Source organism: Halichoerus grypus, chromosome 9 (genome assembly GCF_964656455.1).
Source record: "Halichoerus grypus chromosome 9, mHalGry1.hap1.1, whole genome shotgun sequence".
Taxonomy (NCBI): Eukaryota; Metazoa; Chordata; class Mammalia; order Carnivora; family Phocidae; genus Halichoerus; species Halichoerus grypus.
In genome coordinates, this window is record NC_135720.1 from 33,355,750 (window position 1) to 33,381,873 (window position 26,124).

A 26,124-nucleotide genomic window follows, 5' to 3' on the forward strand; every position below is an offset into this window, starting at 1 on the left:
CTATTAAAATCCAAGTGGCAAAACTGTACAGGATGAGTCAGGGTATGAGAAAAATTACATATACATGAATTCATGTGTATTTTTATGTGTGTGCACATATGTGATAGTCTGTATACATATACACACATAAGTATATGTATTTATACACATTTATGTACATACTTACACATGCACATATAAATGTAAATTCACAGTAAAAAAAGCTCTGAGAATATATGCCAAAATATGGGCGATTTCTTTTGGTTTTTTTTAAAGATTTTATTTATTTATTTGACAGAGAGAGACACAGAGAGAGAGGGAACACAAGCAGGGGGAGTGGGAGAGGGAGAAGCAGGCTTCCCGCGGAGCAGGAAGCCCGATGCGGGGCTCGATCCCAGGACCCTGGGATCATGACCTGAGCTGAAGGCAGACGCGTAACGACTGAGCCTGGGTCCAGGCGCCCTGACAATGATTTCTTCTGAGAAGTGGGAATGAGAACGGAGAGGCCAAAAGGGAAGGATGGGCTTTTTATATTTCATCTTCTATATGAATATTTTTTCAATTAGAATGTCTTGATATGTTACATATATCAGATTTACAACTGAGTTGACTCCCTCCAGAGAGACTAGAGTCCCTCCGCAGAGCCAAGATGGGGGTTCCTGCGAAGTACAGTCTCTGCCCCCCGCCCTACATCAACCCCACACCCAGAAGGAGCTCAGTGGCTGCTTCTCTCCTCAGTCTCAGAGCCAGGCAAGCCTACTCTGCCTCACACTCCACTGTCTCTGGTCAATGCCTGAGAAACAAGCCCCTTTTGTGACTTCTCCCTCTAGTCCCCTGGGGTCATACTGCTCTGAGCTTCACCTCCTGAGTCAACCTCCCCGCCTCCTCCTGGCCCCACAATCTCCACTATGTCTCATGCTCTCTGGAACCCTCTGCTTTGGTAAACAATCTCTGACATCATCAAACTCCTTGTCCAAAGGCATATGTAATGCACCCCTCTCAAGCCTTCCCTCAAGTGGAGACTGCTCCTTCTCCCACTTTCTATCCCTCTGAGGCTCAGGAGAGGTTACTGCCTAGGCCCCTGCTCCTGTGAGTCCCCTGTCATGTGGCTGCATCACCAACTCGTCCTTATCATCCCACATACCACCCTCCCAAACATCCTTTCTCACTCATCAGACACTAAGCTCTGGCTTCCTTTCTTCCTTTCTCTCTCCTGAGTAATTCCCTCGTGCGCACGGATGACTCATTCTGTCAAAGGACCCTGGCTCCTTGCTCCCTGCATTTCTTCTCCACTTCAGTTACTCTCCTGAATCTTGTCCCATGAGGAACTAAACTGCCTCTCAACTACTAAATTAAAACATCTAGTGCTATGAAGACATCCTCCTATTCAGTTTGCTAACCCGATTACTCCCTATACACACTTCTTCCTCAATCTCATTGAAAAGTCTAGTATCTCCCAGAAGTTGATCCTTCTACTTTTTCCCTAGCATCTGCCCTCACCCTGAGCCTTCCTTCCCTAGCAATCACTGAAAACATTTTCTTGCCAACATTTTTTAATTGTTGGCCTCATGTCCTTCCTAAAACACATGCCTGACAAAATTCCATTACCCCCTCGATCCACCTAGTCTGCACCTATACGTGGTCTAGGGACTATTGCTGAGGGGGAAAAAAAAATTATTCACAATTTCCTGTTTGCAAAGTCACCTACGTGATAAAATTTATTTGTAATCCAAAAATAGTAGTCGTGGTGTTTGGGAACAGATGCACATACAGAGTGGCGAAAAATGTGAGCTGCCTATTGTGCAAGTTCCGAGGTGAAGTCGAAGAAAGCAATGCTCTCTCTGCCTTGTTTTCCATCTCATTCTGTAAGCCAAACGCCCTTTGCATAGTCAGTTTACTGCTACATTTTTCACATTTGTGCTTTCTGTTGGCGATTTTGCTATTTAAAATGGCCCCCAAGCACAGTGCTGAAGGACTGGCTAGTGTCCCTAAGTGCAAGAAGGTTGTCATGGGCCTCATAGAGAAGACATGTGTTAGATAAGCTTCAGCAGGCATAAGTTATAGTGCTGTTGACCAGGAGTTCCGTGTTAAAGAATCAACAGGAGATATTAAATAAGATGTCATGGAACAGAAATACACATAAACAAGGTTAAATATTGATCAGGTGACAGAAATGTTGTGACCAAAAGCTCACAGGAACCTAATCCTGTACTTCCCCTAGAAGTAGTGGTCCAGGGTTTGCTATTTATAGGACTCAACTTCCACAAATGAGAACCAAATGCACCTGTAGAGTGGACTCTCCCTCTGTGTAGCAATCCTTCTAGATAGCCGTGTCCGGTTCCCACTCCCATTCTTCACAACAGCCTTTTCAAATCCTCCTCCCTCTCCTTCAGCTACCATGCCCACGACCTCCATCGTCACTCTCAGTGATTCACCTTCTGTGGTAAAGAAGCTGCCTCGAACATCTGACTCCAAACTAGCAAACCTGCCCATGCCTGTGCACACCCACCCCCTCCACCTCCACCCTGCTAGAACCCAAGAAGAGATTCCTGCTCCTGGCTAAGGCTGGGTCTCCTTATATACCCTGGATCTCAACTTCCCCTAGCCCCTCCTTATCAATTATCTGCTCTCTCTGAGCCCTCCAATCCGCTGCTCCCTAGCTGCTTTTTCAGAATTCATTCTCCAGTCTCTTCCATTAAAAAAAAAAAAAAAAAAGGCAGGGGGAGGGAAGAAAAAGAAAAGTAAATAAAGACTCTCTCTCAGGCTTAGGCAAACAAATTCCCCCATAGTCTTGGTTAAGAATGTAACAACTGGCAAACCTTTTTGGAGCAACAAATAGCAGCATGCATCAAAAATTTAAATTTTAATCACGCTCACAAGGGCACTGTTTGTAATAATGAGAATGATGAGAAAGTGAAGACCACTCACTTGTTCATCAATACGAGAGAAATTAAATGAATTACAGCAAATTAGTAAAATGGAACACCACCCAATGCTTAAAAATAATATGTATATAAAATATAAGATACACTGTCATAAAAGCAAGCTCCAAAAATTATGTATTATACCATTTATATGTAAAAAAGAGAAAAATATACGTATATGTATTTTTACAAGTAGAGAAAACATCTGGATGGAACACAGTGAATGCGTAAGGGTCATTATCTCTGGGATCTGGAATAAGGAAAAGCAAGGAGTGTGATAGAGGACTTTTATTTCTTATAATGTATATTCTTTTTTAAAAAAACTATTTTATTTATTTATTTGAGAGAGAGAGAGAGGGAGAGGGAACACAAGCAGGGGGAGTGGGATAGGGAGAAGCAGACTCCCCACTGAGCAGGGAGCCTGACACGGGGCTCGATCCCAGGACCCTGGGATCATGACCTGAGCCGAAGGCAGACGCTCAACCAACTGAGACAACCAGGCGTCCCTATTTTAATGTATATTCTTATACTAGTTGAAGTTTTCATGATGAGCAAACATTACTATTATAGTAAAAAGCTAGACAAACTAAAATATATCTCCTTCAAAACCAGGAGTTGGAACACACACAACACACACACCTTAAAAAGATCCCCTTTTTTACAGCTAAACTTCTCAAAAGCAGTCTACACTTACTGAATCTGCTTCTTCACAATGCTTCCTCAATTATTTAGGGAACTAAGATGAGCTAATATATGGCAAGCACTAAGCTCAGCATCTGTCCCATGGTCCTCTCTATGTAACTGTATATCATCATTATTCACCATAATTGTCATCATCCATTAGATGTTACTGTGTTCCACAGGAGCCAAGCTTCTTACAAATTCACTAAGTCACTGAAAGAATACTATGATAACTAAAACTAATACACAAGAGATCATCTTATTCTTTTGGGGGGAATTTTTAAAGACTTTATTTATTTTGTTTTCGAGACAGAGGGCACGTGAGTGTGGGGATGGGCAGAGGGAGAGAATCTCAAGCCAACTCCACACTGAGTGTGATGCAAGGCTTGATCCCATGACCCTGAGATCATGACCTGAGCTGAGCTCAAAAGTTGGATGCCCAACCTACTGAGCCACCTAGGTGCCCCTTTGGGAGAATTTTTAAAGACACATACCCCTGGCTCAAGAGAGGGAGGAAGGTGGAGGCTAGCACAGGAGGAAAAAGTGAATTCTGCACAGGAGGAAAAAATAAATTCTAAGAAATACTCTCAGTAATATACTAGACTGACATATGTATAAACAGACTTGGACAATTTTTCCTAAAAAGTTTCACAGAGGTACCCTGAAATACTAAAAAATACACAAATATCTGTTGGTCTAGTTCTTTTTCTTTTTTTTTTTTTTTTAAGATTTTATTTAATTATTTGAGAGGGAGAGAGAACAAGTTGGGGAGGGGAGGCGTGGAGGGAGAGGGAGAAGCAGACTCCCCACTGAGCAGGGAGCCTGATGCAGGGCTCCATCCCAGGACTCTGGGATCATGACCTGAGCCAAAGGCAGACTCTTAACTGACTGAGGCACCCAGACGCCCCTGTTGGTCTGTTTCCTATGTGAAGGAACCACAGTATGACCAAAGCTATGGAGTCAGATGGACCTGGGGTCAAATCCTGGTTCTATCACTTTGAAGCTGTGTGGCCCTGCATACATCACTTAACCTCTCTGAGCCTCAGTTCCTTTACCTATAGAACAGGAATGAAAAAACATGACCTGCATAGGATTCTTGCAGAGATTCAGTGAGTTAATGCACAAAACAGTAAGTACAATGCCTGGCATGAAATAAGCACTCAACAAATGGCACCTTTTCCCATTATTAAAACCCCAGAATCACCACTGTATTGCAAAAATAAAGACAAGGCAAGGCTTACCTCAGCCACAGTGAGGACACAGTACACAGACTGATGCTCAGGGTCCACACCTTCTAACTTCATGCCAACTTTAAACCCATTTTTGTTATATGGAAAGGACTGATACTAAAATGCAAAATGACAGCAGTTTTAGTATTTTATCCTGAACGTCCAATTAAAATGTGAATAATTACCATTCTTAAATAAAGACTAACAAATACATAAATAATTCTTAAAAATCCAAAAGAAAAGGACCATCAAATAATCCAACGATAAATGAACAAAGAATACACAGGTCACAGAAAGGGAAAAGTTTTACATATCTGAAAAGATGTTCAACCTCACCCATGAGAGTCATACAAAGTAAAATTACACTAAAACATACTTCCCCTAATCAGGTTTGTCAAGATCAAAAAGTCTGGTAACACAGTGCGGGCAAGGCTCTGGGAGGACAGGCACATACATACATCTAGCAGGGGTCGAAACCGGCACAACCTCTAGCCACCTCCCAGTATCTATATGAACAGGACATGTGGTTTGTCTCAGCAATTCTAATTCTGGGAAATTATCCAAAGAGATACCCACATTATGTGCAAAATGACAGGTGTACAAGGTCATTCACCAAAACATTTATTTGTGGTTGTCGTGTACGTGTCATATATTAACATATATGTGTCAACCAATAGGGAGCAGCTTAACTTGTTATGGAACAGACATAAGATGTCATATTATGAATATAAAAAAATGATGAAGGGATTCATGAACTGAGATGGGACTCCTTTCCAAACTAAGTTTAAAAAAAAAAAAAAGCAAAGTCTAAAACAGTGTGTGTGACATGTTACCATTTGGTTGAAAATGGGGAGGACAGAATCTGTGTATATCTACTGCTTATCCGCACATACAACTTTCTAGGAAGGGGATGGAAGAACTGGTAACAGTAATCACTTATTACTGGGAGAGGCAAATCTGGGACCTAGAGGACAGGGCTCTGAGGGACATTCTTCACATTCTTCTAGTACTTTTACAGCGTGAATTACATGACTGTTTTACTGAGTCAAGTAATTAGGTATATTTGAACTTTTTTTAATGTAAAAAAGTCTATTCTACAAAGAATCAAAGTTACAGAAAATAATCAGATAGAACAAGTTCATACGTAATTACAATTACGTTTAAATTAAATATTCCTAATACAGATGTAATCATCCTAACACTATTCATCATTTTTTTAAACTGCTTATCTGAATGCATATCTAACAAGGTATCAATGGAGGATTTATTACACGCTATGATTAAATATAATTAAATAATTTAAAACAAGGTTCAGCGGACTACACTCTATGGGTCAAATCCAGCCCACAACCTGTTTTTATAAATAAAGTTTTGCAAGAACATGGCCATAGCCCTTCCTTTATATATTGTCTATGGCTGCTTTCATTACAACAACAGAACTGAGTTGCTGCCGCTGAGACCAGATGCCCCACAAAGTCTAAAACACAGACCATCTGGCCCTTTTACAGAAAAAGCTTCCTGACCCCAGGTTTAGCCCGGGGATGGCAGCTCCCATTCAGAACCACACTTGGTATCTATACTTCTGAGCTTAACTCACTTAAGACAAAATGTTTTTATTACAGTTAATAAAATACAATAACCTGCTTTTAGATTTTTGTTGTGATATTATATAAACCTCTAACTCATTTTCATTTCTCCCAAAACCGTAACGTTGACATGAAATTTCATGCCAGGTTTTCTTTATCTACGAGCTTTTCGGCAGTAGTAGAGGTATCCCTCTTAAAATTACTGAGTGAAAGCCCAGTAAAGGTTGAGAGAAAGAGCATGTGTATCTCGACATGTGCCCGTGCATGTGGCACCGGGGGGGAGGTGGTGGTCAGCATATATTAATGTTAGCTGCTCTTGCACTTACCCCTCCACATAAATACACTCATGAAAAACAATATGCTTGAGAAATTATCCCAAGTCACATTTCCTAAACAAACAACGCTAATTCCAGATCAGAATTCCAGAGCTTTCGCCCTTGTAGACAACGCCCTTACAGACAATGCAGACAGTGTTTTCTAGAAGAGTCCGTACCTCCTTGAAGAGCTTCGCGGGCACGGCCACAGCCTTTTCCTCCTCCAGATAGGATGCCCAGCACCAGGCTTTCTTTCCTTTAGGAGGCAAACCTGAAAAGCAAGTGAGACTAATAGGCTAGGGTTCCCAAATCTAAGAAGTCAGAGGTGTATCTTGTGAAGTCTCACTTCCCGAACCACTACTATGCCGGGCCATTCTTTTACTTCCATGGCTGGCAGTTCCGTCTCCTCCTGGCCCCTCTTCCAAAGGAGCAAAAGCTAAGGAGTAAACTGTAGTGTATGACCAGTTATGATGGCAGAAGAAAGCAGCAGAAGAATTTAGAATAAATGAAGGAGACAAAACAGGAAACCAAGATAGAACAGTATCATGAAACAAGATGATCAAAAAATGTTTCCTGAGATCAAGAAGCTAAGGACTAAGAAGAGGCCAGTGCACTGAGTGCTGAGGGAACGGCTGCTAATTTGGGAGGGGAGGGGGTGGTCAATTCAGCAAGGGCCAGATTTTGAGCTGCCAAAGAATCTATAAGTGATAAAGACATGCAGCCAGCCAATATCAATTTTATTTTGGATTAATTTAACAAATAATAGAACTGAAAGGAAGAGCATAATACCTTGATGGGTAGCAAAAGTTATTTGGGGAATGAGATTTGAGCAGGCTAAGATGGAGCCCATGAAAAGAAAAAAGAAATTCTGAATACCTACGGGAGAAAAAAATAAATGACTGAAGAACAAGGTCCCAGAAGAGCCAGGGCCCTGAAGGTAGAAAAGCGGAAGGGAGAGAAAGGTTAAAACATTTGTGAGGCAGAGACCAGAGTGAGAAATTTACCCCCCCTCATCTCAGTGATGTAAAACAGAAGGTCATCTCCCCCAAGAATATAAGAGTTAGGCTGTGAGCCTGAGGCAGGCAGAGATAGTTGAAGCTGTCTTTGAGGAACTGAGAGATGAACGAGCAAGGAGTGCATCCACGCAGCAAGGAGGCACACTGGCTTCCTGGCCCCGGTTTGCAGGGACAACATGAATGGCCAGGTCGGCGCTGGGGCTGCCCTAACATGAAGGGCTGGCGGGCAGATGGGATGGGTCAAAAAGGCGAGACAAAACCCTACTGGAGGACACTGAGGCCTCCATGGAAATGAGCTCAGGACCATGCTGAATAAGGAGGCAAGGTCATCCAGTCAATTATAAAAGGAAAGGGTCTGAGGACTGGATTCATCATAAAAATAAAGTGTTGCCTAAGGAGCAATGACAGAAACAAAAATGGTTCCCCATCAGGAGGTTGTGGTTTGAGAGGAAACATTAAAAACTTAAAGTCTTAGGAAATGAACAAGAACAAAGGTTTTAGTCAATGTGCAAAAGTAGGAAAAAAAAAACCTATTTGATGGAAAAATATAGGAAGATGTTTTCATGTTTGCATGGACACTACTCAAAAGTTCGAATTTCCATTTTTTTCCTTATCTACTTCTTCAAAACCCTGATTTTTATTGACAAAATTTAATCAAAGAAAAACCCAAAACAATATCTTCACTGCCCTAGTGTACATTACCATTAAGACTAAAATGTCTACCTGTGTGAAATGTTTTCCACTTCATAAAGCCACAAGTAAAACCTTTCTTTCATCAACTTACCCTGCTTCAATACAGCCGAATCACCTCGTCTTTTCCTTCGGGCTCTCTGCGAACCCCTCAGGATTCTTCCATCTTGTTTGTTCTCCTACAGCAAGAAAGGACAATTAATGATTTTAAAAGAGCATGAAACTGGCACCAATGAAAAGTTAGAGAGCTGTCAGAAAGCATTATTTTTTGTACGTTTCTTCAATTTCACTTCGTAACTTTTAAAGAAAGAAAGAATATAGGTCATTTGAGAACTGTGTTGCTTTTGGCCTGAGGTCATTACAAAATAAGAACGTTTCCAAGAATCACACTTTGCACCAGCACAGATACCACCCCTGCCTTCTTGGAGCACTTGCTTCTTATAGCTCCTTGACCACTGTGTTCGGATTTTCCTCACACCCCACTGGCCTGTCTTTCTCAGTCCCTTTGCTGGTATCTCCTCTAACCCACTTCCTTTCTCTTCTCTATTGAACCCCTCTCCCTGGGTTTTAAATATCGTCTGTCTGCCAAATATCCCCAGTCTGTATGCCCTGACCTCTTCCCTGACACCACACTCATGTATCCAACCGCCCACCTGGGATCTCCACTTGGACACCTAATGAGCATCTCAAACTCACCATGCCAAAGGACTCTATAGATTCTGACCTCCAGTCTTGCCTTCCCATCCTCGATAAATGGCGTCATTATCCAGTGAACTGTTCAAGCCAAAACCTGAGTTATTCCTGATTCTTCTCTCTCCCTCACACACCGTGATGACCCTGCCTCCAACATCTACGCTAAATCCAGTGACTTCTATCCTCCGTAGCCCTCTTAATGAGTCTACTGCAATAAACTGTGGGTTTCCCTGATTTCATTCTCGGTCCCACATACCAACGCTAGAGCCATCGCTTTAAAACATAAATCATATCACCGTATTTCCTTGCCTTCAACCTTCCAGTGGCTTCCCATCACACACAAAACAGAATGAAACCCCACTAGTCTGGTTTCTCATGAAGCCTTACATGGCCTGGACCTCTTCAACTTCATCTTACTCCACTCCCCCTTAACCTGTAAGGCTCCACTAAAAGGTCTTTTTTTATTTCCTCAAACAAAATGCGTCACACAGGTTCTTGCCTTAGGGGCTCTTCCCCGGCCATTCCGTTGCCCCGGGGTCTCCTCAAGTCCTTCTTTTACAAAGCTGGCTCCCTCTTATCACCCAGACCACACTGTTCGTGCCACCTCCTCTGGGAGGCCTCCCTAACAACCCAGCTTAAAGGAGTCAACCACTCCTGGTGCCCTCCTTTATTCTCCCATAGCACTTATCACAGGCTGCCGTGTCTCCTGTTTATTAGATGTCCCCTTGAAAGAATGTGGTATCCCTGAGAAGAGATCCTATTCTCCTGCTGCCACACATCCCTGTCTTCCCAGCTCCTAGGAGAGAGACCAGCAAATAATTGGTGGCTCAACACTGATCTGAAGGGAAAGTCTTCAAGACCTCAAAGTTCTCTTTTCATACAGGATCACTAATATATACTTTAGGAATAAGATATTTATGTTTTAATTAGCACATTCTGAATTAGTTTCCCCTAAATATACCTGACATTTGTCTGCCATTTTCTACCTACTTGCATAGTTTTATGAGATCTGCAATTTACCAAAATGGGATTGACATTTTTGCTATCGAGAGGGATTGAAGATTTTGCTGTGGCCTCTCCCATCAGTAATAAATTTCAGCACATCCTACTTCTTCAGCCTGAGGGAGGAGTCCTATTACTATTCCCATTTTGAAAGGTGGACAGTGACACCCAGAAGAGGGTCGGGAGGTAACTTGCTGACAGTAACATGGAGTGTCATGGAACCACCAATGGAAGTCAGTGCCTCTGACCGGGGTGCTACTCTCCTAAGAAGCACCCCCCGTGCTCCTTGGTAGGTGCACAGGAGATACTAACCATTTCGTCATCTCTCTCTTCTCCATCCTCCTTGGAGTCGGCTTTCAGAGATAATTTCGGTTTCTTCTTCCGACTACACTTAGGATCTTCTTCCTCGTTGTCTTCTCCTATGTCCCTTTCTTCCTTCTGATCTCTGTTGTGTTTATAAACCCAAAATAGTGACAGGAAACAATACCTATCAAACATCTACATGTTGATTATCATGCAACTTTAAAAAAAAAAAATTATCCTCCAAAGGAAAAACATTAACCACCAGGAGAAGAGTGTAGGCATCAGAATTTCATAGCTAAGGAACACTTGGAACCACTGTCATGTGTAACAGCTCAGGGTAGAAAATGGAAATTAGCTTATATATTAATTTCAAAAGGGAATCAGCGCTGTATGTGAAACAGGCTCTAACAAGTTTAAAATCATCTGTCTTTCACATCTGCCACCCACACTAATAAAAGAATCAATTATTTAGAGATGTTTTAGTCTTCAGGGCCATTTTAATGCAAGGATCTAGCAATTATAAAGAATGACAAGTGCAACTGAAAAAAGGCCAAGTGTAACTCTGTAAAATAAAAGCTGGCCAACAAAAACAGACAATTCCCAGGCCTATGCTGGTGAAAATACATGGGAAATGCCACGAAAATATAAGGGTCAAGTCACTGCTTTGTGGTACAAAATTATATGCAAAAATGCACCGTGGTGATTAGCTGAACTTGTCAGACAGTCCCCAAGTGGCCAGGGCCCACAGCACTGTCAGCCACAGAGCACACCTCTGTCTCCTAAACCTCAGTCTGCGCTGAGGTCTGAGGTCGGGCAACTCATTACACAACTCTCTACGGCCATCTTCATTCAGCTGGTCCCCAGTTTGTGGTGGCTCCGTTTCATTGGTGGAGTTTTGGGTGAGTTACCTAAGAACCCCCCACATATAAACAAAACTGCTTTTCCATAAACATCCGTATCATCAAAATGTATGTGGTCCAGAGACACTGAAATACTCTCAGCTAGGGAGCACACGAGGTCATCAAAAGGCTGAAGAGACACAGGCCACCCTTGCAGACAGGACTTATGCAGTACAACTCAGACCAGACATGATGGAAGTAATGGGGTCAGGGTTCACATGTCTCTAAAGGAAAAGTCTCTGGGGGAAAAAAAGGGCATGAGTGGGGGACAGATGTCAGAGCGCCTCTGTATTCCCAAGCACCATGACGTTGGACTCTAAAACCCATTTTACAGATGGAACAGGGCAAAAACCTACTTGTCTTTGATATGCCGGGCACAATTCTGGCTGCAATAGCTTCCTCCAGAAAGACACTCATCTACATTGCCATACTGACAACAGTTCTCACAGAATTGAAGCCCTTCTACTTTCACTGGATCCTTCAACCTGAAAGGCATCCCAGTCTTCTCCGAAAAGACTAGAAGACGAAAAGGAGGAAAAAAAAAAAAAAAACAAAAACAGTGAAAGCCATGACAGAAAACATTCCAAAATACATTTACACTTTTTCCTCTAATAATTTTGTTAGCAACACAATAAAAGAATAATGTTTGTTGAATGAATGAATGACCGATCTATAGTTCGTGGGAGGGGGAAGAGAATGGACTTGGCAGGAATCATTCAAATCATTTACCCAACAAAAAATATTCTGCAGAAAAGATAAAAGTTTATCCAAGGCTTTTTCTACAGAGTTCAAAGTAAAATAAAGAAAACTTCATTACTAAACTCGGAAGATGAAACTGTCAACCTACAGAATCCTATTTTATAGATGTATCTTTGACACAATTTAAAAAGGGTTATCTATGTTGTTTACCTTTTGATGAGTGGCTTTGTTCTGCTAAATTGGTTAAATCACCACCTATGCGACTTTTCATGTAAAAGATCTCCTAAATCATAATGATCCAAATCATTTAGGAACTCACGCTTCCTTTTGCCTTAATTTGTTAGGCTAATCATTCATTCAGCAAACATTTATTAGGCACCAATTTACGCTAGACACTGATAATGATAGTACAGACCTTGCCCAAGAGAGCTCACAGTCTAGAAGAGAAGACAGGCAAGAAAAACCAATATTTATAAAAAAATGTGATACATGCAATTAAAGTATGAACAAGTTCCAGAAGGAGTACAGAAGAAGTGATTCACTTGGCCTGGATTGAGGTCAGGGAAGGACTGTCTGATATAAAGCCTCAACTGGGTTTTGAAGGCCCAGAGGCATTTACCAACTGGACAAAGAGAGAACTGGCATCCCGGCCAGAAGAAAGAGCAGGGGCAAAGGCAAGGGAGCACAATACCACATGATGTGCTGGGAGAATGACATGGAATTCAGTGCTGCCGGCACTACCAGGACACCGTGTACAGACAGAACAGAACAGAGAGCAAAGACACAGTAAGCCCGTGGGTGGTGCCACCCAGATCTTTGTATGTTCGGCTACAGAGACAATAAGAAATCAGTGAAGTGTCAGATAAGCGATCTACAAAAGTTCCTCTGACTTCAAGGTGTGGGATCAATTAGGTGAAATTAGCAGCAGAGTGATTCTCGAGGTGGAGTCTGCAATAGTTCAGGTGAGAGCTGATAAGGGCCTACACTGAGGCAGTGGCAGTGATCATTAGTAGAAAAAGCCAGATCTGAGACGTATTTAGGAAATAAAAACCAAGAGGGTTGAGTAACAGGCCATGGGACTGGGGGAGGACAAATTCAGGATGACTCCTAGATTTCTTACTTGTCCACTGGGTGGATGGTGCTACCACCAACTGAAATATGGGTTATAGAAGAAAGAGCAGGTTTGGGGGAAGGGAAGAAAGAAATAGAAAATGAATCGCATTTCAGACATGTGGAGTTTGAGGTACCTGTGGGACATCCAGGTGGAGATGTCCAGTAGGCAGGTGGAAATACGGGCCTGGAGCTCGGGGGAGAGGTCGGGGCTGGAGATATAGATTTAGGAGTCATCAGCATATAGGTGTTAGTTACAACCATCGGAGTAGATGAGAAAAAAGTGGCAGGCTTTTGGCTAAATCACCTGGGTAGGCTATTACAACACTGGATTTACTTGATAATTTCCAATTAACCTTGTCCTATTACAGATCTGGCATTAGGAAAGAAGACAGTTTATAGTTATTTTAAAATATAAAAGTTGGTTCCATATGAGTTTTGTTATAGAAATTTACTTAAGAACACATGACATGAAAATCACCCAGGATTTTCAAAGTTCCAGCCTATTATAAAACCAGATAGTCTTATTTTAAAACTCTCAAAAGAAAGAAAGGCCCTGCAGATGACCCATTCTTACCTTCTTGAGCAGTTGGTACCATCCAGGTTGTGGTAGCTGTTGCTTTTTTCACGTTTTCCATCTCACTCTCATCTGTGATAACTTCCAGGGCTCCAAACTCGTTCACCCGAAACTAGAGACAACATGGTGGAAAGAGGCGACATTTACAAAACCGCTCAAATAATTGTTTCATGGCTGACACGTATAGTCTTTAAGCAAAGTAATTATGCTTTAAAAGTTCATTTCAGCAAATATATCTAGATAAGCCCTCTACTAATATTAAGTCCTTTGCATTTTACTAATTTGGGGATTCAGGGAAGGGAAAACAGAACAAAAGCAGCAAGGTACTTCTTCGAGTACGATAACCAACCAACCCTACGCTGTGCCAGTAGAACTGACTACTCACTCCATGTACTCTATAAATCCAAACACCAGTTTTTGCTAGGACTTTTTTTTTTCTTCCTTATTTCGTATTACTACTTACTTAGTAATCAAAATTAGTAAAAGAAGAATGACTGTTTTCCCAGGAATCAACTTGTCTCACCCAAGTTCACCTAGGCCAAGAGAAAGAAATCTCTCTTCCAGAAATAATGACCTGCACTCGCATCTCCTTATATTTCCAAGATGTAGACGAGGAAGGCTGATGTGTGACCAGGTGAGCCCCAGCTCCATACTTCTTTCTTCCACTGCTTTTTGGAATTCTCCATCCTATTCACCTGGAGTCCTCCAAAACAACTGGTAAAGTCTATGGAGATCTGAACAAATCTACTAGCTACTGGCCAATGCTATCACTAAAAATTATAGGCATTTTGATTTCATGGACATTTTGATTCCAAATATTGAAAATTTCCTCTCATCTCATGGCAAGCTTCAAATCAAATATGTTTCTGCAATAGCCTGGTTGTACTGTGCATGTGTTGAAGGCTTAACTACTATCTACGTGCAGGGACCCCACTCCCCCAATCCCCTTTGAAACAACTAAGTTTTCTCTCCTATTCATGAAGTTCAAAGTTTTCCATAGTCCTCTGTTTTTCCATAAAATAAAATGACACCAAGGATCCACTAATTTTGACAGCTGGTGAAAAACTGGAAAGCTCACGATTCAAAAGATTATAAAACTTTTTTGCTTAAAGTTTTTAGATCTTTCGCAGAAATATGGATGAGCATGCCAATATGTAGTAGTGAAACTTAAGACCTTCCATTCCCCAATCTAAAACATCTATTTAGTCAACATGCCCATAGGAGGATTCATTTAATCATTCAGACTACCAGTCAGAAAAAGCTGAAGCAAAAATTACTATTCTTTCCACCAGGAAAACACAGCACATTAAAAAATTTTATGCATGTACTCTACAGTGATTAAAAGCTTTTTAGGCCGACAAAGCTGAAACTGTTAATAAAAGTGAAAATGTTTTCTACTCCGTATTTCAGATAGAAGTTCCCAGCTAACATGTGTTTACTATACCTAGTGTGCTCACCTAAAAATATCAGTCTAGGAAGTGGCAAAAAAGTAACTGAGAGGAAAAGAGCTAAAAATAACTTTACTTTTTGGAAAAAAACATTTTAAATGATCTACTCTGAAAAGGGAATATTTCAAAATAAAGCTGACAGTACCATCTACTGGGCAAGAGTAGAAAAAACAAGCCATAATGTTACTAATTAATGATATTAAAGAGTAAGACAAAAAATAAATTCTGCATGAAAGTTTAACAAAACTATAGGCATGACCTTTGTCATTCAGTTCAGGTAAGTAATTTTACTTTTATTATATGCTGATGTTAATTTATACCTATTTGAAAACTATAAAATGTGAGAAACAGCACCATTTGCATTACACTGAGAGTCTCCTGTGGTATTAAGTTTCCAAATTGCTGCTAAGCTGGGAGGGACCCTGCATTTCCAACACTGAGAAAGAGAACACCACTCAGTGGAATCTTTAAATAAAAATTCAGAGTTATGACACTTGGAAGCTTTAGGCTCAACTACTCTCAAAGTTAAAAGATAATATTCCCACAATACAACAATTAATCCCAATTATCTTTTCCTTCTAATACTTATTGCCAGTAACTGAACTACAGCCAAAGTACAAAGTAAAGATGTCACGACACTCAGGGACACAATTAACTCCTGTAAGCCAGGGATCCATAGCTGGACTTCAGGAGATTGATGAATCCCATGAAATACATGCAAAATTACATCAGGGGCACATATATATTTTTCTGGGGATCGGGTTCATAAGTTTCATCATATTCCCAAAGGCATCCATAACCCTGAAAAAGTAAAGAACATCTCACTGAAGTTACTTTATCTCAAAAATTAACCTCCAAGCGTTTTCAAAGTACCCTATTGTATGCAAAAAGACACAGGGATTAAATTTTTTTTTTTTCTGGCTTCTCAATTTGGATTTACTGTCTTTCACAATGTTGCTATTGTAGAAAATGCTGGACCACATAGGCTGGTAGGTGCTGCCAGCATTACTGGAGTTCCACAGATGGAATTCCAGAAAGACTGACACATTCCCTAACATTTTTTTCCCCCAATAAAACCCTCAGGTTCTGAAATGGGAATGCCTTTATGAATGGTTTTAGAGCCATGGAAACTTGAAATAATCCCTCTTATTTCTTTTTTCAAAGTTATTAGTTCTTTTAACTTAGACATCTAAAAAGCAGCATAAAAATTTATTGAGTGGCTCCATTCCATAATCAAGAACATCAAAATTATAAACTTTACAAAAGAAATTTATTAAGCACATCAAACACATCAGCTGACACTGTAATTTGTTCTGTTAGTGGATACAACTAGGTCAGTCAGAAAACAATTATGCCTGAAATATACAAGGGGTTGCAAAGGTTGGTTTGTTTAGCTTGGCTTGAACTACCTTTAATTGATTCAATTCTCTTCTTTATTTTTTCTTGTAGAGGCAAAGGATCCTTTGCTGATTTTTGCCTGTCTTTCATAATAGATCACTAAAAGACGCTGCCGAGGTTACTATTTTTATTACTTTCCATGTTGAAATGTGAGTTCTACTTACCGATCTGTTTTAAGAGCAAAGATTTTGGTAACTACACGTTTCTCAACATTCATCACAACAAGGCAAAACTGCACTAAGCACAGTGAATTTTCCAGTTGGGTTTCTGCATTGCTGCTGCAGGGTCTTGCTCTCAGTTAAGTGGCAACTATTCTTACTAGATAAGATGCTATCGCTCCCAGGAGTGCATCTGCATTTTACTAAAGGATTTCAAGCAGCTAAATCCTTACGACCCAGAGGAATAATTCTCTGTGGATAAATTTCAGACATCAATTAGAAGTTCAGAGAGAGAAACTGCTTAGGGACAGGGAGCCCTACCATGCACCTTCCCACTACCACTTAATACCTGCCTGTTTGTATGGCTGGTCCTGAGAAATTAATCTACAAATACTAATTTGCCATTTTACAGAATAAGTAGGCAGCGGTACAGTTTCCAAAGCTTGTTTAAGCAAAAATGTCTTGTGGATGACTACAGCATTTCCACGAGGGCCAGTGGACACTTGCCGTTCTCCCCTAACACTATGCTTTCTTAGGCTAGTCCTTCTCTTTCTTGCCTACCATCCCTGCCGGCAGAAGTCTTCACGTCGATGCCGACCTATTTTCAGACACCTGAAGCCCACATGACAGCTACTTCCCAAAGCCTTCCCGATCCCTCCAGCTAAAATAATACCTCCTCTAAATTGCGCTAACATTTTCCCTGTATCTCTTTTGTTATGAAAACATTTTCTCCCTTTAGACGGTAGTATAGTAGTATTAAGAGAATCGATTTCAGTATCAGAAAAGCCCGGCTTTAGACGCAGTTCTGCCAATATCTTGACCTTGAGCAAATGCTTTAACCATTCTGGGCCTCTGTTTTCCCATCTGTAAACTGACAACAGTGACAAGAACTGTCACTGTTAAAGAAAAGGATTAAATAAAAAGATGCAGATAAAGTGCTCATCAGAGAGTAAGCTCTCTATTCTTTCCACTGCTGCACCCAAATGAAAAGTTTTTGCACTCCGTTTTATATAAAGATTGGTTAGTCCAGGATGAAGAGGGGCAAGGGGATTCCAGCAACAGGAAAAAGCATAAACAGACCAAGGTTTGAAGCCTTCAACTAGCTAGTTGGGCTGGAAAGGAAACAAGATGGCACAGAAGAGTGAAATGAGATGCAGCTGGAGGAAAGTAGAGGCCAGATCGCCAAAAACTTCTGTGATAAACTTTGCCATGAAAGACAGGAAACTGCTAAAGGATTTTAAGCAGAAGAGTGACATAACTTGATTGGCCAGCAACGTTTTACAGAGAAACGTTCTTTCAAAATGGCAGTAAACTGAAGCATATAAAAACCTGTTCCCATGATAAGAAACTGACTTCTGTGTATTAGCTGATTATATGGGCTGCACTAATCTGAGCTGGCTGTCTTAGGAGAGCACCTTGTTTATGAGGAAATCCACATACCTATACCCATTAAAAAACAGAAGCTTCAGTAATGTAAGATAGACAAGGCACGATGTCAGAGAGTAAATCTCATGCTTTATTCAAAGTTCTTTTTAGTATCTTATTTTTGTGAAAAATCAATTTCTCAATCAGGTCTCTTAAACAACTCAGACATTAATACCAGGAGCAAGTGATTTAGAAATCCTAAGTAACATAATCAACTGGCTTGTTCTTCAATCTCTTCAGGTAAAAATGGTTATAAAGTACAAAAAAAATTTTTTAATTTTTTTTTTTTAGAAGTGGGGTTTCAAACCGTCTACAATACATATAGTGAACTGGATACATGGCAATTACCTAGGTAATTAGATGAGCCTAAAAGTCAAATAAAATAAACCAGATTATAATACCCACTAAGTGGCTTAATTACCTGATTACCTTAATAAAAGTAATAGGTTAATTCCTAAAATCCATTGTTTAGAAAACCTTCAGGCAATTTAAATTTCTTAGGGATGGAAAGTTCAAAATCTAACTGCACAAAAGTTATATAAATTTCATCATCTACCTGACATCAAAATAACACAGTTGAGAAGGGACAAAAATGTACAAGGAAAATACAAGAATAAAGCAATAAAAAAAAAAAAGGCAGCTTACATAATATATCACAAAGCCAGAAAAGATATAATTTGTTAAGTGTTTCCATATGTTATTTTTTTCAATCCTTATAACCACCTTGTGACATAGATCCTATTTCCTCATTTTATAGATAAAGATTCTGAAACTTAGGAAATTTAAATAACTTGACAAAGCTCATGTAGCTACTATGAGGCTGACATTATAAGCGTCTGGAACAGTTTTTCTTTCTCACAAATTTCAGCACTCGATTCCTATCATATCTAATCCAGATGAACATTTGGAGAATGTTAGAGCAGATAAAATCCTGAGTATTCATTTAATTCCTTATTTCACCAAAAAGGAAACTGGCCCAAAGAGACTAACTGACTTGTTCAAGGTCATACAGAACTAAAACTAAAAACCATATCTCCTTTCCAGATTTCAATGAACCTCACTGCAGTATTTTTGTTAAGCTAAACTCAGATAGATAGATACATTGGCACACTGCACTTAATTCAACCTAACCCAACTAAAATCTAAGTATTCTTCCAATGACAGATTGTCCAGATCTCACCACTGAGGATGAACTAGAATGGGCTTGGCTGAGATACTTGTCAAGTAGCCACTAAAAGGTACTGGATTCCAGAAAGCCACTATTTGGGGGCAGGAACTTCTATTCAAGATAGACCACAACACCAACCACTACAGAGGAAAGCCAAGTAACAGCCAGTTAGGGTGATTAGAAGTTCAAACACCTGAGTAACCACATACAAACACAAAGTCTAAAAGGCCACAGACAGGTTCAAGGTCCCAGAGATAGGATTAGAGCAAAAACACATTAGAAATGAGAGGTGGGGGTGACTGGCTTCCCGAATGAGCGCTTGCATAACTATGTTTCATAGGGCAGCAGAGGTGGTCCTACCATGGGTTTAGGGAGGCTTGAGAAAAGGGGCAGGATGAGCACACAGGAAAGGAGCAGACTAAAGCATCACTCTCTGAAGAGAGTTCTCATCTATATAAAAGCAACCTGGTTTACAGGAAGGACCAGCTTTTGAACAAGTGATTATATAAAAATCCATATTTATAGTATAAATAATTTAAGGGAGGAGAATAGCCCTGTCTATTCAATATTTTAACCTTATCCAGTTTTTAATAGAGAAAACTAGGGCACAGGGAATGTGGTTATTCATTTAAAGTTATAAAGTTCATAACTAAAAAACATAGGAAGCTAGGTCTTCTAAGCCTACCATTTCCATATTTATTGTCCATCATGATAAAGTCAAACCTGGGATGATCCTCTGGAAGCTACAATTCAACTTCTGCAAAATAAGCACATATTGCCAAAATATTCCCATCCACCACCCCAAGTGACAAAGACTTCTGCCAAGTCGTCAGCATTTCAAATTGTCTTGAAAATTTACTGTAGAGATCTGGGCATCATATGAAGCCTAGAGGGTTATGCTTATTAATGCTTTTAATTCTTCTCTCACATATTTAGTCAAATTTATTTTCATAAACACACACAGATGCACACACAGATAACTGTATTTAATAAAGACAGCTTACCTTTAAGTCACTTCCGGGTAATGTGCCTACTCCATCTTTCCAGTCCATAACACTGAATACATCAAACTCTTGACCACTTGTGCTAGAGGCAGATTCAGTCATGATTTATTTTTGAACCTGGAAGGGGGGAAAAGGCATATCATTAAATATTCTACTTACAGATCAGTTTTTATTTTAGTGGCCACTGCCTCAGTTTCCCTTACATAATTTTCTTGATCACAAATCTCATATCCATAGATCTAGAAATAAATGCTTCAAAAATATCATTTTTTTCCTAGTGTAATCCCTGGTAAAGTATAGAAGAAACAATATTACTAAAATTTATAAATTAGAAAGTGTCAACTTTTCTATTCTTAAAAAGGAATTATTTGTTTCATTGCATATTCATCTAAAATAAAAAATCATGACATATATAAATAGAAATTGTTGCCCACTAAGTAGTTTTTTTGTTGTTGCTGCTTTAAGATATTGAAAAGAGAGTGGGTATAAAGAACAGAATTAATATTAATAATAATGTTAATAAACAAAATGAAGCCATTTAGATAATAAAAAAGAACAAGAAAATGCCAGTCCATGAGGACTGTCATCTACACTAAACTTGTCAATTAAGTGTGCTGTGTCAATTCAATGAATTCACAGGGTGATTGATTCTTTCAGTAAATTGATTAATTTAATTCAGTCGAGATATCTGCCAATTTGATGTTCTGGGAAATAGGGAAGCAGTCTTAAAATATACAGCAAACACTAATAATAAGGCTATGTTAAGATAACCAAGTCAACTAGCTAACTGTGATAATGCTTTTAATTTGCATTTTTTTAAAAACTGCAAAACAGTTTTCCATAATCACACTGTTAGTGGTCACATTGATACTGTTATTCCGAGACTGTTGTCTATGTGGTATGGGATAAAAAAAAGTAAGTAATTATGTTGGTGTCATTGATAAGCAATGAAAGATGGGTAAGTCCTAAATTTGAATGGAAGTGTCAGTATGAATTCATAATGCACTTTAACCTTTAAAAAATATGCATATTTTCTAGCTTTGCCCAGTGACAAGATCTAGAAACAACCAACAGTAATGAGCAGCCAAGTGCTCAGACTGTGGTCTCTAAATACCATTTCTCTGAGGTCTTCCCAGAGAAGGGGCTGATTTCTGCTCAGTGGCAGATGTGCAAGATGAATCTGGAACTGGTCAACAAAAAGCAAGGAAGCTATCAAAGACAACAGAGATCATATCAAAAGAACTCAGAAGCCAACTTGAAGAGGCTCCTGCTGGCCAAACTAAGGACAGGATTCCTGCAAAGAATTGAAACACATCAAGGAAGTTTAAATCCATGAGTTCATATTGATATTGAAAACAAACAAACAAACCAAGAACACTTCATTGATCACCTTTTGAGACTACAAGGGAACCAACTTATCTGGAAAAAGAAACAAGGATTTATCCTGCCTACACTGCATGAGACCCATGGGAACTGTATCTCAGGGTAGCCAAATCATTGGTGAGAGGAAGTTTCAGTTTAGAAAGAGTTCCTGCTCATAAATAAAGAAGGAGAGACAGGATTAACTGAGAATTCGCAAGGATCCAGCTCTGCCCCAATGCCCGCCTGGCCCCGAAGCACCCAGTTCTAGGGACTCTTTTTCAATGCCTGAGATTTATGGGCCTGAAGAAAATTATGCATCCCTGCAAAATGTCATCTGCTGAGACACCCCACGTGGAGACTGTCTCTCCTCTTCCTTCCTCCATTGATCTGCTTGTTCAGGACAGCCCCGACTCCTCCACCAGTCCCAGGGTAAAACTACCACCCACTTCTGGTGAGGAGACAACAGTGAGGAAGGAAGACACGGCCCAGGGCAAGAAACAGATCAGGACCGTGTTCTCTCCGACCCAACTCTATGTCCTCAATGATTGATTTCCGAGACAGAAATACCTCAGTCTCCAGCAGATGCAAGAACTTTCCAACATTCTGAACCTTAGCTATAAGCAGGGGAAGACCTGGTTCCAGAACCAGAGAATGAAATGTAAGAGGTGCAGAAAAACCACTGACCAGAGGAGAGCAAGAGTGTGACTCAGAACAGCACAGCAACCGCAGAATACCCAGGCTTCTATTCCTACCACCAGGGATACCTGAGGAACACTTCCAGAAACCTTCCAGTATGGAGCAACCAGACCTGGAATAACCCGAATTGGAACAACCAGACCTGAAACAGCCAGTCTTGGAGCAACCACTCCTGGAACGGCCAGTCTTGGAGCAACCATTCCTGGACCAGTCAGACCTGGTGCCCCAAGCCTGGAACAATAAACTCCAGAACTGTGGAGAGGAATCCCTGCAGCCCCAGATCCAATTCCAGCAAAATTCCATCAGCGATTTGGAGTCCATCTTAGAAACTTCTGGGGAAAGCCATAGTGTAATACAAGAATCCGCTAAGTATTTTAGTACCCAGCAAATAATGGATTTGTTTCCAAATTACTCTGTGAACATAGAGCCTGAAGCTGTGTGACTATGAGTATATTATTCGATCTCAGTTTGGGCGGTGGTTATATTACTTCTCCTAGGCTTTGTCTTTTAAGGTCCTATATATCTCTGCCTCCATATTCTGTTTCCCATTATTCTTTTTTTTTTTTTTTTTTTAAGATTTTATTTATTTGACAGAGAGAGACACAGCAAGAGAGGGAACACAAGCAGGGGGAGCGGGCGAGGGAGAAGCAGGCTTCCTGCGGAGCAGGGAGCCTGATGCGGGGCTTGTGATCCCAGGATCCTGGGATTATGACCTGAGCCGAAGGCAGACGCTTAACGACTGAGCCACCCAGGCGCCCCACCCATTATTCTTATTGTGTCCATTGAGGGGGGTACGATTGGAGTCAAAGAGGTTTCAGACGCATTGGCTGCTATGGACAACATGATAAAAAGTGTTTCTGGCTATAGATAACTAGATACAGTCCTAATGTAGATAGCTTTAGGCTCTAGAATTTAACCTAAAAAATAGGAAGTGAAGATACAAAGACGTGTGATGAAGGATAATTTGTATTTTCTGAGATTGTGAGGCTTTTCTCGTTAATAACCTCAACTGTTAATTTGTTCATTTTTCTAGTATTTGTAGAAAGATGTTTTGTATTTTAATGTATCATGATAATAGTACCAGTTTGGCTGATTGGTTTACAGGTTTAAGTACAAATAAATAAAATACCCACTTTACCCTTAAAAAGAATAATAAAAAAAAATAAGGAATGACAATACTGAAACATTACCGTTTTCAATCCTCGATAAATGAATGGCTTTGGCAATGGCCATCGATGACCACTAAGAATACAAACCCAACACCATCTGTGAAGTCGTCTTGCCAAGAAAAAACCAAACCAAACCTAATCTGATCAAGTCTATTTACAGGAAATACCAGAGAAAGAGACATGTTAAATCACACCGTAAAAATAGAGAGGGAGTAAAATTCAGACTGTCAGAAACTCTTAGCAACAATTCTCAAAGTGTGGTCCACAGACGCTGGGAGGTCCTGAGGCCCTTTCAAAAGGCCCAAGAAGTCAAAACTATTTTCATAAAAATACTAACCCATGATTTGCTTTCTTTGCTATGTTGACATCTGCACCGATGGGACAGAAGCGACGATGAGTAAATAGGGCACCCAAGGGTAGGAGTAGTCATTGCCTCCTTTACCACCTTGTACTTACAGGAAACACCAGTTTCACTAGAGATCATCCTTGATGAAGTCAAGTCACAGCTTTCATTAAGTCTTGATATGTAAATACACATCTTTTAATATTCTGTGTGATGAAAGGGGAAGCACACACAGAGCGCTTGGGTGTGTCAAAGTACCAAGGAAGAGCACCTGTGAACTGTTTGAGACACTAGCTGAACGAGCTGCTTTTTCCATGGGATGCCATTGATTTAACAAACTCTTGTTCATTCAGGTTTGGATATCTGGCAAATATTTTGTCAAAAATAAATGAAGTGAGCCTGTCAGCGACAAGGAAAACACTGACAGCATTTGTTGCTGAAGATACAATTTGAGCATTCAAGGGAAAACCATGATTTTGGAAAACGTGTATCTACCACCATGAGCTTGACAGCTTCCCAGTAGCTAAATACTTTTCTAAGGAGATGGGTGGTAATAGTCATGAATAGGATTTTTAAAATATTTTATATTTGACATATGTCAACATTTGGGAGATTTGCATAACTCAGTGAAGCAGTATTTTCCCAAATAACCATGCTGATGTCACAAAATTATGCATGGAAAGGATCCATTTAAGTGTATGACAGACCAATGGATTTTAATGTAGTATGAAAAGTTCATTGTCGGGGTTTCAAATTGCCCACTGCAACTTACCTTTAAGAAACTACCACTTGTCAACTTTTGGTGTAGTATCACAGAAGAATGTCCACCATTTAATGAAAAAACTTAAAATACTCCTCCCCCTTTCCAACCCCACATCTGTGTAAAGCAGATTTTCTTCATACACCTCAACCAAAACAACATATTGCAACAGATTGAATGCAGAAGCAGATATGAAAATCCAGCTATTTTCTATTAAGCCCAGACATGAAAGAGATTTTCAAAAATGTAACACAGTGCCACTTCTCTCATTTTTCCATTATGGAAACTATGATTATGTTTCATGAAAACTGTGCAGACATATATTAACATAATGGGCTTGCTACTGTTATTTTTAAGTAAATAGTTTAAATTATGTATTTTAATTTTAAATACAGAAAATATTAATAGATATAACCCATACCAACAATAGCTCTTTGGGGTTTTCAGTCATTCTTAAGAGGGTCAAAGAGACTTGAGAGCCACTGCTGCATAGGATAAAAACTTGGCTTTCTGCCACACAGACACACACACACGCACAAGGCCAGGAGTAAAAAAAATCCATGGAAGAGGAAATCTGAAACTTAGATTAAGAGATTTGAGTGACATATTAATAAAGCACAACATCATAATTCATAGATCTTGTTTGGACCCTGATTTAAACTATTTTTTAAAGAAGACGACGAAGATTAGACAGGAAGGGAAGCATGAATGCCACCTGGCTATTTGATGATGTACAAAAAACACTGATTTTTCTGGAGGGATGATGATGGCATGTACTTTCAAAAGGGGACTTCATCCTTGTCAACTGAAACTGACAGATGGAATGATTAAGTTAGGAATTTGCTATAAATTAGTCAAGACGGTGAAGTGGTGAAATAAACAGGCAACGTGCTGGTAATTCTCAAGAAGTCTGAAGGGCCCATAGCAGTTTATTACACTACATCTTAGGTTTATAAGTGCTTGAAAAATTCTATAATAGAAATATATTTTAAGTGCAGTCTCTTTAGATACATAATACACATTTATTTCTTAAATAGTCAATAGAAAAAAAACCTGTGTTTCTTTGAATTATAGCTAGCTTTTGTTTATTAGATGCTTCCATATTCTTTCTTCCTTTGTCCCCTTTAAATGAGCAAATGTCAAATGTTACATATTAAGTCTATTTCTGATCATTTCAAATTTTATACAGTCTGAAATTGAAGAAGTACTAGATTTCACTACCATTAGGACTTAACCCTTAAAACAGAAACTAAGATGTGAAGGCCTGAGGAAGATTAATCTAAGAAACAGTGAAGATGTTAAGTGAATTAAGACTTGCACTTAAGTTCTCTACAACTCCTACCTTACTAAATAGAGATCAGCAACAAAATCAACTTCCTTATTAAGTGTTGTAGGAGTGGCAACTTTTTCTTGATAGACAGTAGAGTGACAGAATAATTTCCCCCCTGGTGGATAAACTGGGTAAAACCTGAGTGATCCATGGAAAAGAAA

The 26,124-nt window shown here is 39.9% G+C and overlaps 1 protein-coding gene and 1 pseudogene across 5 annotated transcripts in view; one reads left to right on the forward strand and one right to left on the reverse strand.

Moving 5' to 3' along the window:
- The window catches only part of L3MBTL3 (L3MBTL histone methyl-lysine binding protein 3), a 119,399-nt gene that overhangs the window by 73,879 nt on the left and 19,396 nt on the right, over positions 1-26,124 (reverse strand). For 4 of the 5 annotated variants that reach the window (XM_036120841.2, XM_078054747.1, XM_078054748.1 and 1 more), the window contains exons 3-10: positions 20,304-20,420; positions 13,703-13,814; positions 13,263-13,337; positions 11,673-11,832; positions 10,427-10,559; positions 8,514-8,598; positions 6,893-6,984; positions 4,826-4,930 (exon numbers count right to left, since the gene is read on the reverse strand). In XM_036120841.2, the coding sequence (XP_035976734.1) occupies positions 4,826-4,930; positions 6,893-6,984; positions 8,514-8,598; positions 10,427-10,559; positions 11,673-11,832; positions 13,263-13,337; positions 13,703-13,814; positions 20,304-20,405 (864 nt within the window). In that variant the 5' untranslated portion in view covers positions 20,406-20,420. The remainder of the gene's footprint in view (positions 1-4,825; positions 4,931-6,892; positions 6,985-8,513; positions 8,599-10,426; positions 10,560-11,672; positions 11,833-13,262; positions 13,338-13,702; positions 13,815-20,303; positions 20,421-26,124) is intronic. The other variant, XM_036120843.2, reaches the window with a different exon arrangement.
- LOC118553688 (homeobox protein NANOG pseudogene) lies at positions 21,258-22,828 on the forward strand (annotated as a pseudogene).